This window comes from Puccinia triticina, chromosome 6A, assembly GCF_026914185.1.
Source record: "Puccinia triticina chromosome 6A, complete sequence".
In the NCBI taxonomy this organism is placed as follows: Eukaryota; Fungi; Basidiomycota; class Pucciniomycetes; order Pucciniales; family Pucciniaceae; genus Puccinia; species Puccinia triticina.
The window spans coordinates 3,331,055-3,348,415 of record NC_070563.1 but is presented as its reverse complement, the minus strand read 5'-3'; the positions used below and the strand labels follow the sequence as shown (position 1 = coordinate 3,348,415).

Sequence of the window (17,361 nt, the reverse complement as noted above, 5' to 3'; positions counted from 1 at the left end):
TATGTATTTATAGAGAGACGTAGCACACAGCGAGGAAACAAAGCTTTACGTATAGAGGGAGATATGCATGGGGGAAAAAAGCGAGGGGCTGGATCAAGAGATAGGAGGAGGCGGCCCGGTTTCGTGAGAGACGGCGATGAGGCCTTTGAGCAAGACGACAGAACAGAAGGGGATAAGGATGCCGAAGATGCCGATGTCCTGCCAGATTCTTCTCCCAGAAAGCCGTTTCTGTAACTGAGCCTCCTTGATAATCAGCAATTGATCGGCGCCTGAAGGTCTTCGAGCAGAGACGGGGAGCGGTGAGTTGGAAGCGATGCGAGAGCGGGCGCCTGGGCGGACTGGGTTATCGATGGTCCTAGAAATCGAGGCTGTAGGCGAAGGCGGATTGGAGGGATTGATGTTGAGGATGGGACGGGCCTTGCGGATGTGGAAGAGGACGATCCAGAAGACGGAGGGGATGAGACCTGCAATGATGGTGGAGCCCACACAGCCGAGGACTTCGATCGTCGAGCCTTCGCCGCCATTGCTACCGCCCAGCCGGATCGCCCCGATAGCCACGGCGAGCCAGATCGCAGTCGTGACCAGCCGGGCCATCCAGGCCTTCGTCCCCGCCAACGGCTCGTCCTCGTCCTCGTCATCCCACTCCGCCTCCATCCTTCGCCCCGCTCGTTCGCCCCGTCTCCGCAGCTTCTTCCGCCGCGACGAGGCCGTGTGGATGACCCCAGGGATCCGCATGAGATGGAACAGCGCTGTCGTCGCCGGGCGTAAGGATAACGGAATCGATGGGATCAAGACCACCAGTAAGATCACCCGCGAGCTCGAGATCCATGGGTCGTTCGACGGCAAGGATGCTAGGAAGTTCACTTCGTAACCCCCGTGCTCCATCCCCAGATATCCCACTAATCCCCAACTAAGACAGATTAGGGTCGAGTAGACAACCCCCAGGAGGGCGGCCGACTCCCAGGAATAGCGTCGGAGGGTGTAGCTCGAGAAGATCGACGAGCGACTGGTGCCAGCAAATAGCGGATCGGCAACCGGCACCGCCGAGCCGTCCTCGGCGGAATGACTGGCGAGCGGCCTCATGGGATGGGTGGTGTTTCCGGGGGGCTTGTTGATCCGCTTGAGAGAGCGGAAATGCTTGAAGGTATGTTGCGGGGTGGAGAGACAGAAGAGCAGGATCGAGAAGCCGCCCCAGACCGTCCCACCCATGATCTCGCTGTAGACGTCGCCTTCGCCGGTAGGGGGAAGTTTCCGGCCGAGTTCGCGGTTGAGCTGGCGGAGTCTGAAGGCGATGATCCCGATGGCGATCGGCCAGAGCGCTGTGAGTAGGAGCGGGAGTCGGGACAAGGTGGGGAAGAGTGCGGGGAGGAAGAGGGGGCGACGGGGGCGGAGGAAGTTGGGGAGGAGCGAGAGCAGGCCGACGAAAGCGATGATGAACACCCGCGAGTAGAGGATTGCCGCCTTGGGTGTGTATTGTCGGGTGAGCTGGGAGAACAGGTCGGAGACCATCATCATGTTCACCATCCCTCGTCCTCCAGCCACAAACACCCGACAGAGCTCGACAACCGTCTCGCCGAACCAGATGTTGCACCCTTTCAGTCGGTCAGGTAGGACCGCCGAGGCGACCTGCGCATACGTCCGTCCACCCACATACCGCCCGCATACGACAAGGACGACCTGGGAGAACCAGGCTACGAAGCCGATCAGGAATAGCACTGGCAGGCCGATCGGCAGTCCCAGTAGGAGGAACGCATGAGGAATAAAGAGCGGCGCCGGGGACAGTCTGTAATAAAAAAAAATCAGGAGCTGTATCTTTCGTAATTTTTTGTTGTTGTTTTTGACATACATGTTACTTGCGACTCCTAAGCCGACCTCCCAGATCTCCAGTTCGCCACCCCAATCGAGCCTTCCGCCTCCATAGACCTTCCGTCTCTGGCGGGCCTTTGAATGACGAGGATAGCCATCGAGTCGTGGGTTATCGGAGGATGAGTACGAGCCCTCGCTTATTGGCTGGTCATGATGGCTATGGTGGACGAGCGGCTCCCTCTCCCCGTTCTCGCTCCCATTGCTTCGGCCATCTCTATCATCTTGATCATCATCTTGATCATCATCATCATCCGATCGGGCTGTATGCTGCCAGTGAGAATTCTCGTCCTGCGGTGAATATTCTTCGGCTTGATCCAGATGGTTTTCCAGGTCTTCCTGTTGTTGCTGTTCATCGGCTAAGCTTTGGTCATCATGGATTGAGTGATCGTCCGAGGAAGCGGAAGCAGCCGCAGACGCAGATGATCGGGGGATTGAGGTTGGGGTGAGTTTGATGGTATCCGGATGGAGCGAGTTTCTGGGTTTGGGCTGTTCGCTTGGTTTGGTGGTGAAGAGGGGTGAGCTGAGTGTGTTTTCGTAGATCTCGTTGTCGGATGAGTTGGTGGATGCAGATATCAGTGCTGATGATCGGTTGTTGCTGGTGTTGTTGCTTGCTGGTGCGATGGTGATCTGGAGGTCTGGCTGTTGTGTTCGTTGTCGGCGTTTGTTCTTGGTCATCTGGAAGCTGCTTTCGATGTGTTGAGGGTGGGTTTTCCATGCGAGGTGTCCCTCCCCCGGCCACCCTGCGCCCCTGTGTTTCGACCCCAGGGGGCTACATAGCGACCGGGGGGCCTGCCTGGCCACCGGACTCGGCATGACCCGACGCCACGACATGGTCGACCCGGGGAGGGATCTGCATCACGGGTACCCCGAGCGGGGGACTCGCCTCGCATTGCAGTCCTACTGCTACCTACCAACCAACCAGCTACTACATACGCCTGGTCGACGTTCCCATTCGATTCGTTCCCCTCGGAAATCAGGCCCTGCGCGTCGACTATCTCACTCTGGAGCCGCATCGAAGCTGAAAACCAAGAGAACTCCCGACCTCAGCACACAAAACATTTGCACGTCCATTGGCATCCACATTCGGCGCAATGGGTGCCTTTCTTTCGATTCCCCTGCTCGGCGCAGTCAGCGGGATGGTATCCACCATCGGGTACGTCCTCATTTACTATTTCTTGATTCAGAGCTCACCTGTTAATCGTATTGTTCTGCGGTCTTGGTGGGGCTAGGCTGAGTTGCCTCAGTGGACTGGTGTTCTTTTGCACCTCTCAAGCAGCCTCAGCCTTCTGCAAATCGTGCAACTTTTCATCCTCCATCGCCACCCGGATCGCATACTGTTTGATCCTCATCCTCAATAGCCTGTTCGCCTGGATCATGCTCACTCCATTCGCAATCAAGAAACTCGAAAGTTGGAGCTATGATTACATCAAAATGAGGTCAGCTCACCATGATTGTTGGCTTCTTGCTCATCCAGCCAATTGATGTGTGCTTTCTCTTTTTCCAATTCAAACCATCTCAGTTGTCCAGAAGATACTTGTTATGGCGTCTTGGCCGTACACAGGATATGTTTTGCCCTCACTCTATTTCACGTTATTCTGGCACTCCTACTGCTCAGGGTCCGGAACACCAGACAGAAAATGGCGGTCATACAGAACGGATGGTGGGGACCCAAAGTTCTCATCTGGCTATTACTAGTCTTCTCCACCTTCTTCATCCCCAACGGATTCTTCATGTTCTACTCGCGATATATTGCCTGGTTAGGTTCCATGGTCTTCATCTTCTTCGGCCTCGTCCTACTGGTCGATTTCGCCTATGTCTTCGGCGACTTTGTGCTTCTGGAGATCGAGAAATGTGCCGACATGGTCGATTGGCGCTCCAAGCTTTGGGGCTACACACTCGTCACCGTGACGCTATCGATGCATTTACTCACGATCGCAATTAGCATTATCGATCTGAACTTCTTTGGCGTTTCCGGCTGTGGACTCAATCGGTTCTTCATCATCTTCAATCTGATTCTCTGCTTCATCGTCACCTGCATCTCACTTCATCCTGCCGTTCGCGAGCTCAATCCCAGCTCGGGAGTGATTCAATCGGGCGTCGTGGTTATCTACTGTACCCAACTGGTCACTTCAGCCGTTGCTAATCATGATGACGGGGACAGTCGCTGTAATCCACTCACCAAACTACAAGAAGGTACTGAAACATCTATGGTCGTCCTTGGAGCGCTCATGACCCTCCTGGCAGTTGCATACACCACTTTCCGGGCCGGTACCCGTTCGTTTGAGTTTACTGGGATGATGAACGAGTCGGCTGACACTGGCTACGTCGCCCTGCAAGATGCCGATCCTGAACGACCTACCCAGGCACCGATAACCACTCAGCCCAAGAAAAAAGACCCATTGAGAATTCAAGCCATCCAAGCGGCCATCGACGAGGGATCCCTACCTGCTAGTGCCTTAGAGCAAGAGCTGGCTAAAGATCAAGACGATGATGATAACGACCGTGGAGATTTCGAGTCGCAGGATAAAGATGACGAGACCATCAAAGTTAGATACCACTACTCATCATTCCATTTCATCTTCGTTCTTGCAACGATGTATGTGGCAATGCTATTAACACATTGGTAAGCACTAGTTTCAGCCTCGCGTCTCAGCCGTAATGACCCCTAAATCGTTTCACTCATTTCTATCATTCTTTTGCCGTTTGTGTAGGAACATCGTCACTCGCTCTGGACATGATTCCACCGACAGTGCGACCCCGGTGAGAATCGGACACAGCACGGTAACGATGTGGATGCGAATCATCAGCAGTTGGGTCTGCATGGTCATCTATGCCTGGACCTTGCTTGCCCCAGTCGTATTCCCCGATCGATTCTCTGGCATCTGAGGAGCCATACGTAGCTCTATTTAACTTGCTCCGAAAACTTTCTGCATTTGTTTATTTGTTGTTCTACCCTCACATTTCACTCGATCTTTTACTAGGAGCCAGAAGCTGCATCTTGTTGTAAAACCATCCCAATACATACATATGTCCTGTAACAACAAGATCAAATATTCCATCTCAATCCCACTTCACGATTTGTTTTTTCTGGATACCTTCCTGCATAGAGGTGCAACCTACATAGCTCTGGGAATATGTGATTATATATCTAGATTCTACGTCAAGAGTTGACATGGTAGGGGAGGGGCAAGGATAACTTCGATGGTGTCATTTCCAACCCGGCCGTCTCGATACGCGTAAAGACAGGCGCTTGAGCGGACCAGGAGTCGAACTCGGCACCAAATCAACGGGATATATAGTCTTATGTCCAACTCTGCAACCACGCACACCGTCTGGCCTCAAACTCGAACGTCCCCCTCGCCTTTTACTAGGGAGACCCGGGGGTCAGGTGGAAATGTGTGATTGCAATCTTTCTCGGCCCGCAAGGGTTCACCTTCGGTGATTCTTTTTATCTTCAGAACCTTTGCCTAACTTTATCGCTTCACCTGCAAAATCCGGTTGCAACTTTTGACTACTTTTCAATGTAAATATGTACAAAATCGGCTGATGGTTTAGAAATATTTTTTTAACCCCATATACTCATTTTCATTTCGACAACAGGTTCCGAACGGTCAACCAGGCGAATCTTTACATATTTTACCATCCGGTTGCCGATCGGAGGACCCACTCCCCTGAATGACTGCCTCGAAACCGGGGGTCTCCGCAGGAAGGAAAAAGGTCGATGTCGACTTTTGTTCCTCCTCCACTGTCCTGGATCCATCAATCTGCATCGCTCTGGCAGTCGGAACCTTGCACATGACTGGGATTAACTTGACCAAGTCCCTCTATGTTGGAGAGACACGCTGTCCCAAGCAGACCCGCACCCACGGGCAGGAGGGTGTGACTAGTAAGAACCGCTCTAATCAGCATCATTAGTGAGACACGGGCCGGGACTTCCGGTCACTAGTGCGCCCGGTTTGACCTTCATACAGGGTTCCCGACGATTGTCGGATCCCTGTGGCGGACCTCACGCATACAAAATACTACTGAAAAATCTACCGGTAATTCACGAACTTGTTTCACATAATCGATTCGTTGGGGCCGGGGCGTGTAGGATTCTTCATTATTGAAGCACGAAGTCGAAGGTGTTGAAGTTAATCTCAGAGCAGCTAAATTCGGGGCTTTTCTTGCGTGATTATAGGTATGTCAAATCATTAACCAGGGGAATGATCTATAGTGATCCACATTGACGAGTGGGACTTGTTCACGTACTTCCAACGCGCCGTTAGAATCCTACTGAATCAATTTCTGCTCGGTTGTTCGCCTTTGTCCTGTGATTATGAATGTGGAATGGCCGCGTTTGATTTGCCTTGGCATGGTGCTTCACCATCATTTCAGTCTTACGTTGGCAACGCCGCCCTTGATTGCCGAAGCTGGATTAAGCCGAATTGAAGAGCCTTCAAGATTGGAAGATGATGTGTTTGAGGACTTGGAAACTTTACAACTTCGGCCTGCGAAACGCATGACGCTTGCTGATCAGGAGCTCCATCATGGTTTTCTAAATCCGCAGTCAACGCATTTCTTCCAGCATGCTATTGCTGATTTTCATGCACCTGAGCAATTCTTATTTGCACATGGTATGTCCTTAGAAAATGTCAACTAGCATGTGCAATTTTTTTCTGCAGTCCTGATGTGAAAATGCTTGTCGTAGACCGTATTTCCAAAGGCTGGGTGGAACCAGCAACCTCCGACCCTTTGAAAGTAAACACCGGAAGTATTGGATCACCATCAGGAGAAAATGTGAATCCAATGATAAGCAATCATCCCCATGAATACGAAGGTTAGATCAAGCGTAGTCCTATCATTGCGACACTGTTTCGGCCAAGTTGACTTGCTGATCAAATATCCGGCCTTTATTCATTAGTATATCTAGGACCATTTGGACGGGTCGCCAGTAAGAATGGAAGATCCAATTCCAGATTGGGCAAACACTCACGAGCCGAACCAACAGGAGAAGTATACACTCCACTCAAAGTGGCCAAGAAATTCACCTGGCATACATTGGCGGAATTATACGATGATCCTCAAAATATCAACAATCTTCATTTACTCGCGTTGACTAGAATCAAGACTGAAGACAATGAAGATACAGAAATCACTAAAACATACAACCAACTCATTGAAACAGAATGGAAGAATATCAATCACCTGGAATCCACGCGTCCAGAAGCCCACTTGAAAGAGATACGAATCATGATTTTTAAGATCCGGAATTCAGCTGCAAAGGACGGGTACGAATACCAGATGAGACCGGTGAAGAATGAGATGATTGTGATCAAAAGAGACCTCCGTTGTCGAGCCGCTAGAATCATCAATGCCCTTATCCGTTATCACAATTTGGTCAGTTTAGGTGGTCTAGATCAAGTGATGTTGGGGGTTACCGGGAGTACTCGTAAAGAGCTATTTGGATGGATTTTTACGCTTTTATTCAAAGGAACTCCGGATAGGTGGCCACTACTTGGCCGAATTGAAATGAAAAACCTACCAACCAATGTTGACGAATTCTTCCAGAGCAAACCTCAAAAATGCCTAATGGATCTACTGATTAGTGGCCCCATGATTGACAGGAAAAGGGGATTCAAGGCTGCAATTGAATTGATGGGTTTTTGGTACAAAGAATACGCTGGCTTCAGCTACACTCATGCTTCAAGAATCAGTCCTCATCTTCCCAGACCGTTCAACCTGGAATTCTATGAAACAGAAGTTGTGACAGCATTACAGAAAAACCATCATATGACAACCAGAAAAAAACTCAATCAACTGCCATCAGGTGACATGCAAGATTCTCCAATGTAATTACTGTTGTAACTCTGCCCAATCAAATATCTGTGTTTTTTGTGCAGCTATAAGGGATCAAACTCAGCAACCCGGTACTGGGCTACAACAAACCTCCTTCCCCTTCCAAGTGGGGTATTATTAAGGTTGGAGAAATAATCAATTCATGGCAATGTGTCCCAAATAAACCCTGACTTTCCAGGAGTGCATCATTTTAAGAAATACCAGGACTGGTGAACCCTAAGTTCACTGATCTGACCAATATGGGGTAGATTTATTTTACTGCTGAGAGCATCTCCCATTTTTTGCATCCAAATCTGCACTACAAGTACAAACTTCTGATGTATGCATGTGCCAACATGTCTCAGCCTAGCTAAAGTGATACCATTTGTCTGATTCTGACAACTCAGAGATGGATTTGCTGAAGCTGAGATATCATGGCAAACTATAATGTACAGCCATTGGCTCAACAAGGGTGCCGCGCTGGCCACAAGGCAGGGGAGGGGCATGAGGCGAAGGGTCCAATTGGTGTAAAATTGCTCCAGGATTCCAATGGTGCAACCCTTGAGGCTCCAAAGTTAAAAACAAAGAAAGTAGTAATTTTCTTCTAATCACATTACTGTATGCAGCCTGTCATACAGGGGCTATAAAGGCTTTGAGGCTGAAAATAGCAGTCCAAAATTTGGGCCTACCCAACCGCAAGCTTTTTGGGAATGGCTGTAGTTTGATTTTTTACTCAATTTCTCTACCTTTGTGCCTACAGTCCTCTAATTCAAACATGAAAAAAGCTGTCTGATTCTAGAAGGAGCGCCTGCTCTCAATTAACCCTATTTTATATTTCTTCTTCAAAAAAATTGGGCTTGATTTGATTTGTGTCTTCCTTTTTGCTCTTTAGCCTTGAAAATCCTTGCTGTCCCAGCCAGGCCACTGCCCAGCCGCAACGGTGTAAGCGCTGCGCTACCCATAGCGCAGCGAAGCGGGTAGCGCAGCGGGTTTTCGAGCCGCTGCGCTGCGCTTTCTTGTAGCGCAAGGCCCGCTAGCGCTGCCGCTATCTGGCCACAAGTGGAAAAATCACACATTGGTAGCGCGCTAAATCAGGGTTTTTTTAGCGCTGCGGCGCTGCATTTTAGCGGATGAAGCGCGCTTCGCGCTAAATAAAGCCCGGCAATAGCGGGATTTACCCGCTATTTAATTCTCAAGTTACAAATCAGTGAAAATAGCGCTAACCGCTAAAAATAGCGCTAAGCGCTCAAAGTGGCGCAGCAAATCTCTTGCTTCATTGCAGAGACTTCAGATGACAGGAAAATGAGGTAAAAAAGTAAAAAGAGAAGCCTAAGACCTAGAGGCTCGGCATTTCTGGATACACTTGTTTTTGTACCTTTGAAACTTGATGCTTTGCTCGGAGCTGTTGATCACATCTTGACAATCCGAGAAAGACCCCGCTAGTTTCACCCCGTTACGCAGCCACATGTGGCTGCTTATACACCTCTCGATTGTTCGTATAGCCAGTCCTGACCTACCAGAACCGCAGACCCTTGCGGCTGCCGAGAAGGTTCGCTCCACGCTAGCCGAGCTTGCCGGGCAGGATAGGTAATCTCTTGCCAGAGATCCTAGAACGGGGAAGTCCTTGGAATGCAGCTTGGAGCCCAATCGAAGCTAAATCAGTAAAATGTACTATGCCATGCAAACACCACATGCAGATTCTCACCTTCCACCTGCCCAGAACATCACCTTTCTTCGCCATTGGAAAGTCTCCCTTGTTATAGCGCTTGAGCTCGGTGTTGATCTCTATCGTAGTTGAAGTAGTAGGGTAGTAGTTAAAATCATCCCCGTCGGTTTCCAAATCTGTAGGGGTTGCATTGAGATCTGATTGGGTAGTCTTTGGAGGAGTTGATTCTGGTTGTATTGACTTGAGATATGACTGGCGATCATCAAAGGTTTTCTGGATTAACTTGGTGATCCGTGCAAAGTGTGTCTTGAGTCGCATTGTGAACAGCATCATACGCCATTCCGGATGTAAGAAAGTGGCGATGATGACCGTGTTGCACGCTAGAGACAGGTCAAGGTACTTCTTAGTCACCTTGAGCATCGGGGTAAACATCGGTTCAAGTGCGGTTGAGATTGCCGCTTCTTTCTTCTTTTCCAAGGAATCAATAACTCGCAAGTATTCGTAGATTATCATTGGTAACAAAGACTAGCACATTGAATCAAATCAATTTGAGTATTTGTATTTGTATTTGATTTGAGTCAAATAATGCCTGGGCAAATTTAAGCTTGAAGATTTGAATAAATTCAAATAATGGCTCAAAGGGGCGCGTAGAGGGCCAATGCAAGCTTTTCTGGGGCCCAAAGGCCCCAGATGAGTTTGAAAAGGCCCAAAAGTGGGTCAGCTACGCTAACCATAGCTTTTAGTGTAGTGTAGCGCAGCGCAAATGCGCTCTTTTTTAGCGTAGCGTTATCACAATTGTACGCATCTGCGCTGACGCTATGAGCACATCTGCGCTGACGCTACACGCACATCTGCGCTGACGCTACGCGCAAAGGGTGCAAAGCTATCTTAGCTTTTAGCATAGCGTTAGCACAGATACATTTTAGATTTTAGCATAGCGTTAGCACAGATACGCGCAATTGCGCTAATGCTAAGCATGCAGGGTGCAAAAGAGCGCGCGCTACGCTGCGTCCGCCACTATCAAAAGTGCGTCCACCACTATCAAAAGTGCATCTGCCACTATCAAAAGTGTGTCTGTCACTATCAAAAGTGTGTCCGGCACTCTGAATAGTGCGTCCGCCATTATGAGATATGCCTCCGCCTCTGGCAATATTGTAAGCGTCTTTGGCACCATGATATTTTTGACAGATGACCTCCTCAAAAATTTATGGCCCAGGAATGGGCCAAAAGAAGTCAAAAACACAAAAAATGTAATTTTTGGTTTTTTAATGTATTTTGGAAGTTTTTCCGTCAATTATCTCCGAATACTCAAATATTTGACAAATCAGTATTCAAAGGTCCCAAAAAACATTTCGAATACCACTGTGCTAGTCTTTGATTGGTAATTTGGGCCTGTCACCCTCCATCCGTTTAGTCAGCTCCAAGAAATCCTGTAGAATTTGACTCAAATTGAAATCAGTAATGATTAAGGCCACTATAAATAAAATAAACGCTGACCTTCAATACACTGTTCAACTTATTTATATCCTCCCATTTGTTTGTTGTCAAGTTGTAGGACTGGAAGAAGTTTTTCTTGGATGGTTTACCTATGCAGCTTTTGAACTCGTTATCAAGGAGCTGCTTTATCACCTGAAGAGATAATTATGGTAGGTAAGGAATTGTGTAACATCAAATCAGTTTAGATCATTGGATTTACAGACCTTCCTGCCCTCGTAAGCCCGCTGACGACTGTTGTAAGCTATATTCCATTGTATTCCGTACCCACCGATGACACCACAACCTTTGTAGCCCAGCTTGGAAGCCCATAGCTTCCACTCGGCCTGCTTTTGAGAGGAGGATGCTATCCTACAGCATATGTAGTCAATCTACCGTAACTTGATATCAGCTTGATAATTTATTGGTGTTGTGCAAGCAAACAGTCCGACTCCTACTTACCTTTTTTAAGGTGAAACCAATACCCAATTCATCATTGTTGAGATCCTCAGCCTGATCTTCATTCTCCCATCCGGGTTGGGAAGATGCTTTTTTGGCATCATCAGGATCAATATCCTCGTCTTCAGAGAGCTCGGGTGTAATCTCAACTATATCTTCAGTTTCTTTTTTGTTCCCGGCAGTCTCATCCTCCTCGGCAATGCTACCAAGAACCGGGAAATACTTATCAGTCTTTTCAGGCCGAGCCATTTGCTTTGAGAGATTCAGCGCCTTCAATACGGCTCCCAGGATCAACGCAATCACATGGCATATACATCGGTGATGATTGCTGGCAACATCCCAATCGGTTGAATCAACAGTACAAAATATGGCCACTACCCATTGTGCCATTGTGAAATTGTTGCTTCCTGAATCAGTTGTCTGGGCAAAGATGTATTAATGGAGTCTCAGTAGCGTTAGTTTACTTTAACATATGATGAATAGCAAAGCAGTCAAAACAAGTCAAAAGACTTATCTTATGATGCAGATTGTGCTTGACTAGCACATTGGCAAATGGGGTGGCCAAATAATTGCCGTTGTGATGCCATGATACATACTTGATAGCAAGATGTCGGCATACATACTTCCAGTTTTGATCAATATAACAGCAGGTTATACCGAGAAACACTTTGTGGCTGCCCTTGGTGGTCCACACATCAGATACAATTGATATTTTTTGAGTCTGACTCCTGTAATAAGAGTTCACATCAGTGGAAGACGGCTCATATCGGGGTATAAATTAATGAAGATACATACAAGGATATCCTTGATGACCATGGAGCGTTGCTCCATGTAGAGTTGATGGGCATGTGAAGCAGCCCAAACATGAGAATCCAATACTGTGTTGCTGAGACAAAAGTCAAAACAAACCCACAAGAGAAAATCTTCAATTCTGAGCCAAGGAAGAGACTGTTGGATAAGCCAGACAACCAGAAGTTTGTTCAAAGTGTTGTTGTTGAATCTGCCTTTTGTCGTGTAGGCAATCAGAGTACCCAATCCGGACGAGTTTTCTTTGAACTTTTCCAAAGCGATCTCAACAGCAGTTGGGGGAATTAGGGCTCCAGCTTCAATGGCCTTTGCACGACCAGGACAGGCGGGTCGGGGTTGAGAATTACCGCAAGTGGCACCATCCCTATGACTTTTGAGGTTGTAATTTGATTGGGATGATGCTTTGAATTGGTTGGGGCACCATTGACATGTGAATGCATCAGAACCAGCCTCCTGTGGTTAAAGGGATATTATCAATCTGATCAGTTACACCATCTCACTGCCATTTCAAAAAATATTAGAACAAACTTGCCTGCTTTGGCCCTTCTCCCTGAGGGTAGAAGTACAGCCTAATACGCTGATATCCATCCTTGTCAATATCTTTATCTTCCTTTTTCAAACCAGTCACCTTTGAATTTGCATCATCAGAGTCCTGTGCGGTATCTACTCAAACTTTCTTCCCAGTGCATTTAGAAACTTGTGTCACCCCCAAGAATAACTAGAATTAGAAATATTTCAGAATGAGACAAAATATAATAAAAAAGACAATATGGATTTCTCATTAGTCCATCTGTGATCAACTCACCTGTCGACCATCCTTGCTTTTACTGTCTTGACCAGATTTGGTAGCAGTATCAGTGACATCATCCGGTTCAGATTCACTATTGGATGAATCGTGGACCTCGATCACAGTGGCGGGGGCTTTCTTCTTCTTCTTGGCGTTATTTGGGGCAATAATGGCACAGCGAGAATCTTGGGAGGTGGGTATGTAACCAGGGCGGGAGATAGGTGTGCGCAGACGAGTGGATTCATGGCGAACAGAATTAGTCTTCTTCTATTTCCCCTACCACCGCCATGGCTATCTTGGACGGGGTTGGAGGAAGGGAAGTACAGGGGATATCAACTAGGAGAATGCAGAGCCGGGTATGGGGTGTAGGCGGTATCTCAGGGTGCAATCTTTAGCTATCTCACAATGTAACCGGTATCATCAGCCCTGATATGCAAACCTAGTTCATCCGGGGAGTTCCAATTAAGGCCAATGATGCACAGCGTGGCGATAGTGGCGCTGCGGAATACGCAGCGCGGAAATAGCATGAAAGGCGCTGCTAACTAGGCGCTGTGGAATATGCAGCGCGGAGATAGCGTGAAGCGCGCTGCTAGCAATCATGTAGCGCGCTGACTCGCGCTTGCGCTTTTCCCGCGCAGTTTTTTAGCGATAGCGCTGATTTTTGCGCTGCGCTTGCGCTTCGCGGATCTGGGAGGAAATTCTAAGCGCTAATTATAGCGCTAGCGATAGCGGGATGCGCTACCGCTCGCGCTATTTAGGATATCCCTGTGGCGGGGTCGCGCTGCGCTGCACTATATCTGCGCTTTTTTTAGCGCTGCGCAGCGCTTACACCGTTGCCAGCCGCCAGCAAGATTATACATTAACCTCTTGCAGGGGAGATTCCCTGTTAAGCTATTGTCATAGTCACACCTACCAGAGAATTTATCAGAGCAGAAAGAAACAAGGTATCCAGTCCAGGCCATGTTACACTTGATACATCCATTCATCTACTAGTACTACCAAAAAAGGGACACACAAAACAAAGAGCCAAGATAGCATGTTGATTGTAATACAAATGAGAAGTAGTCTTATTTTGATCCATCCAAAAAAAGAAATAATTGACAAACTAAACAGAATACAGAAAGAACAAAACCAAGAAATGTGGACAATTGGATGTGGTGGTCTTGTTATATGATGTGCGTGGATGCTTGAAGAACCAAGGATAGAAAGAAGATGACTTGGTCAGGAAGAATGTAAATGACGGGTGGAGAGTGAGAAAGAAAGGCACAACATAAAACAACAGCTCTATCAGCTAGCCCAAAAACAAAATGAACCATCTATGTATAAATAAGCCTTAAAAAAAGGGCCCAAAGACAGTAAGAACAAAGAAAGAAGCGTATCCACTGATTTCCGAAAGAAGGGTGAAAAATAAAGATTAGGAAGGGAAGACGAGAAGCAGAAGAGTGAAGGTCGTTCTAACAACCAGGACAATAACCGCCTCCACCGAGTCCACAGCCCCAACAAGAGATGGGTTTGAAGAGGAAGAAAGATTTGAGGACGAGGTTGAAGATGCTGCCAAATCCTTCGCCCAAGACGAAGCCGGTGGCGACGATGATCAGCCAGATCCGGCCCGAATCGTAGTTCTCATCGCGTCCCGTGGTCCCTCCACCTTCGTGCTTGAGACTCCGCCGTCGTTCAACCTTCCATGCTATCAGGCCGCCTATGAATCGGGCTATCGAAAATGAGGGCGTGTTGATCATCCCAAGTGCAAAAGCAATTCTTTTGATTTAATGTTTTTTTTTGCGGGATAATTGAAAGCAAATTAGTTCAACTTGCTTGGCCGATCATCTCAAGACACAAAATATCAATAGATGGGGGTGTCTTACCCTGACGGCAAGAACCAAGATGAAGGGTGGTGTTTGAATTTGGTGATGATTCTAAGACTGAAATGAGTGTCGCTCCGTTTGAACAGTAACTTGCACCCACCGACGATAAAGAATACAAATCCCGAGATCACCATCATAATTCTGCTTCCTTCAGGTAACTCACCATCATTCAGCAAGCGAGCTAAACTCAGCCTGAAAAGACCCGATCAGCCGTCAGCTTTTTTCTTCGAATGAATTTAGTCTCTCACAGTGATTTGAGTGTATAATTTACCATATTGCAGCTGTAGGAACTGGGAACGTACTGCTAGGCAGGGCATAAGTTCTGCTATACAGTATGTAAGCTCCACTGGACACAAACACCGAAACAAAAGAGCCGATCATCTACAGATTCAACGAAAATAATTGGCAGATTAGACATCTAGATTTTTAATAATCAGTTGTTGAGATCTGACCTGGCCATAGAACATGCTGGCTGGATCGACTCCATGCAGCTGAGCCGTCTTGAAATCTTGCATAAGCTCGCCGGATTGCATCGCACCAGCTTCACTGATCCCGCCCGCTATCAGATTAGCAACCATGTTGTGCGGCTGTAGTACTCCGAATACTAGCTGTGAGATTTTGGCGATTGAAGATACCGGATTGAGATCTGTTTCGCCAAGTGCCCTTACTCTGGATTATTTTTTACAAACATTCCACTTTAGCTCGACATTAAATCATCATCTTCGCGAAAGTTTGGGCCCCCAAATGACCGGAATGATAATTAACTGACCCTAGTAGACTGAAGATTGAAGCTAAAACCAATGCAACGACCGTCGCCCACCACTTGATCTCCTTGAACAAGACGCCCATGATGAGTACACAAACCAGGCATGAGAGTGAGAATCCGATTGTAGCCGTCTTGAAGCTGATGGAGAGTGTTGTCCCTTTGCCCCTCCGTTCGCGTAGATCATTTTCATCGGTTGCCACTGGAGAGTAATGCGATCTAGTTGATTGTAGATTCAGTAGGCTGATAGTGAACTCCAGGAGACTGAACAATGATTCAACGATCATGATCGATAATGCCGGCCACAGTATCCAACCTAAGAGTGAAACGAGCGAGAACAAGGCACTTTCAGGATTGGCAAATCACCCGTCTAACGAGTCAAAAGAAAAAAAGGCAGCAGACTCTTTACCGACTCAGGAGTAGTCCACCCCAGATTGACAGCCAATGGCCCTAAAAACATCCATCCGAACAACATCCCGAACATCATACTGTAGCCCGTATGAAATCCCATGATTATTCCTTGTCCTACAAACGCAAATGAAGGCGTAAACCTGAAGAATGAATTTAATCAAAAACACCATATGTATTGTGGAGATGACATCAAGAATTGGAAAGGCAGCTCGAGTACTAACCACCATGACCAATCATGAGCCAATGGGCCAAAAACGTCAAAGACAGGCATAGCATATAGGACTGGGAATCCCAAGGATATTATCTATAAAGAGAATGGAGGTGAGTCAAATGCCGATTTCGAGTTTTGTTTGAACAGCCTGGTTGTGGAGAGGCTGTAGATAGATGTATAGTCATACGCACAGACGTACGCTAAAAAGGATCGAAGCCGTAAAAGTGGATATCAGCAATTTCCATTGCTGTGGATGGAATTGGCCCAAGGGTTCGGGCGAGCACGCAGGCTGGACGAACAATCCATTCGGTGGAGATTGAGAGAGCATCGGTTTCTGGTGTAATAGGGCGAGTATTTGAGCGGTGGCGGTGCCCGAGGGGAATGGCAGCTTTTCTTTGATGATCACTTGTTCTCGTAGCGGGATCGCCAAGAAGACACTGCAGGATCGTCACGAAAATCATGTTACCGAATCCGGGGTTAGTGTTTAGAAACTTGGTTTTATCCGTGTAGGTAAGTAGGAAGATATGTAGATATATGTATATATATATATATATGTATTCACCCAAAGAAAGCGATGGCAAAGCACCAAGTGATCAAGGCCGTGGGTGAAAATGTGATGGGTGCTAATCCATCAGATTCCAGGTTGAGTTGGGCGAGGGCGGGGATGATCCCGATGAGGCCGGCAGTCAGGGGCATTGCACACACGGCGGTCGAAGTGGTTTGCAGTAATACCTGTCGTTTTCATCGGCCAATTTCAGCCTGAAAATTCGGCGTGATATGGATCTGCATGCTCTGCTACTTTTATTTTCACAAGTATGAGAAGGGAAGAGAGAGAGAGATCTGACATTTTCTGCGACTGAGAGAGGGGTCGAGTTGAGGAAGTTGGGCAGGAGTTTGAAAGCAGCATAGCCGAGAAGACTCGATTGTAGCGACATCATTGAGATCCAGCCTGTGGAAACAGAGGAAGCAGGTTAGTGACTGGAATAGGCTGGGTTGACGCTGGTAAAAGGTTGGTTGACCAGTTTGTAGGCCAAAGTACATGTTTGTGAAGGCGAGCAGACTGCCGATGAGGATCCCGGCGAAGGTCGAGCGAATGGTGAATGAGGGTGGTGGGGCGTGTTCATTGTCTAGACTGAGATCGGATTGGCTTGAGCTTGAGGATGGCAGATTGATGAGTGGCTCGTGAGCTTGTAGTTGGTCCCTGGGTTGTTCGGATGGCAGTAGCGAGGGAGACAT

At 47.7% G+C, this 17,361-nt stretch overlaps 5 protein-coding genes across 5 annotated transcripts; 2 read left to right on the top strand and 3 right to left on the bottom strand.

Moving 5' to 3' along the window:
- Positions 1-93: 93 nt before the first annotated feature.
- PtA15_6A416 (uncharacterized protein) lies at positions 94-2,879 on the bottom strand (the record flags this gene model as incomplete). Its single annotated transcript, XM_053170119.1, has 3 exons — positions 94-526; positions 776-2,716; positions 2,800-2,879. The coding sequence occupies 3 exons, from the start codon at positions 2,877-2,879 to the stop codon at positions 94-96; spliced, it is 2,454 nt and encodes an 817-aa protein (XP_053021342.1).
- Positions 2,880-2,957: 78 nt separating this feature from the next.
- Positions 2,958-4,752, top strand: PtA15_6A415 (uncharacterized protein; the record flags this gene model as incomplete). Its single annotated transcript, XM_053170118.1, has 4 exons — positions 2,958-3,019; positions 3,096-3,302; positions 3,386-4,489; positions 4,578-4,752. The coding sequence occupies 4 exons, from the start codon at positions 2,958-2,960 to the stop codon at positions 4,750-4,752; spliced, it is 1,548 nt and encodes a 515-aa protein (XP_053021341.1).
- A 1,468-nt stretch (positions 4,753-6,220) lies between these two features.
- On the top strand, positions 6,221-7,381 carry PtA15_6A414 (uncharacterized protein; the record flags this gene model as incomplete). Its single annotated transcript, XM_053170117.1, has 4 exons — positions 6,221-6,482; positions 6,557-6,685; positions 6,770-7,245; positions 7,340-7,381. The coding sequence occupies 4 exons, from the start codon at positions 6,221-6,223 to the stop codon at positions 7,379-7,381; spliced, it is 909 nt and encodes a 302-aa protein (XP_053021340.1).
- Positions 7,382-8,956: 1,575 nt separating this feature from the next.
- On the bottom strand, positions 8,957-11,530 carry PtA15_6A413 (uncharacterized protein; the record flags this gene model as incomplete). Its single annotated transcript, XM_053170116.1, has 4 exons — positions 8,957-8,968; positions 9,059-9,085; positions 9,389-9,817; positions 11,285-11,530. 4 exons carry the CDS (start codon positions 11,528-11,530, stop codon positions 8,957-8,959), a joined length of 714 nt encoding a protein of 237 aa, XP_053021339.1.
- A 2,799-nt stretch (positions 11,531-14,329) lies between these two features.
- Positions 14,330-17,361, bottom strand: PtA15_6A412 (uncharacterized protein; the record flags this gene model as incomplete). The annotated part of the gene is made up of 12 exons (XM_053170115.1): positions 14,330-14,633; positions 14,741-14,932; positions 15,012-15,121; positions 15,193-15,409; positions 15,510-15,722; positions 15,774-15,819; positions 15,906-16,054; positions 16,136-16,218; positions 16,325-16,562; positions 16,688-16,857; positions 16,971-17,074; positions 17,145-17,361. 12 exons carry the CDS (start codon positions 17,359-17,361, stop codon positions 14,330-14,332), a joined length of 2,043 nt encoding a protein of 680 aa, XP_053021338.1.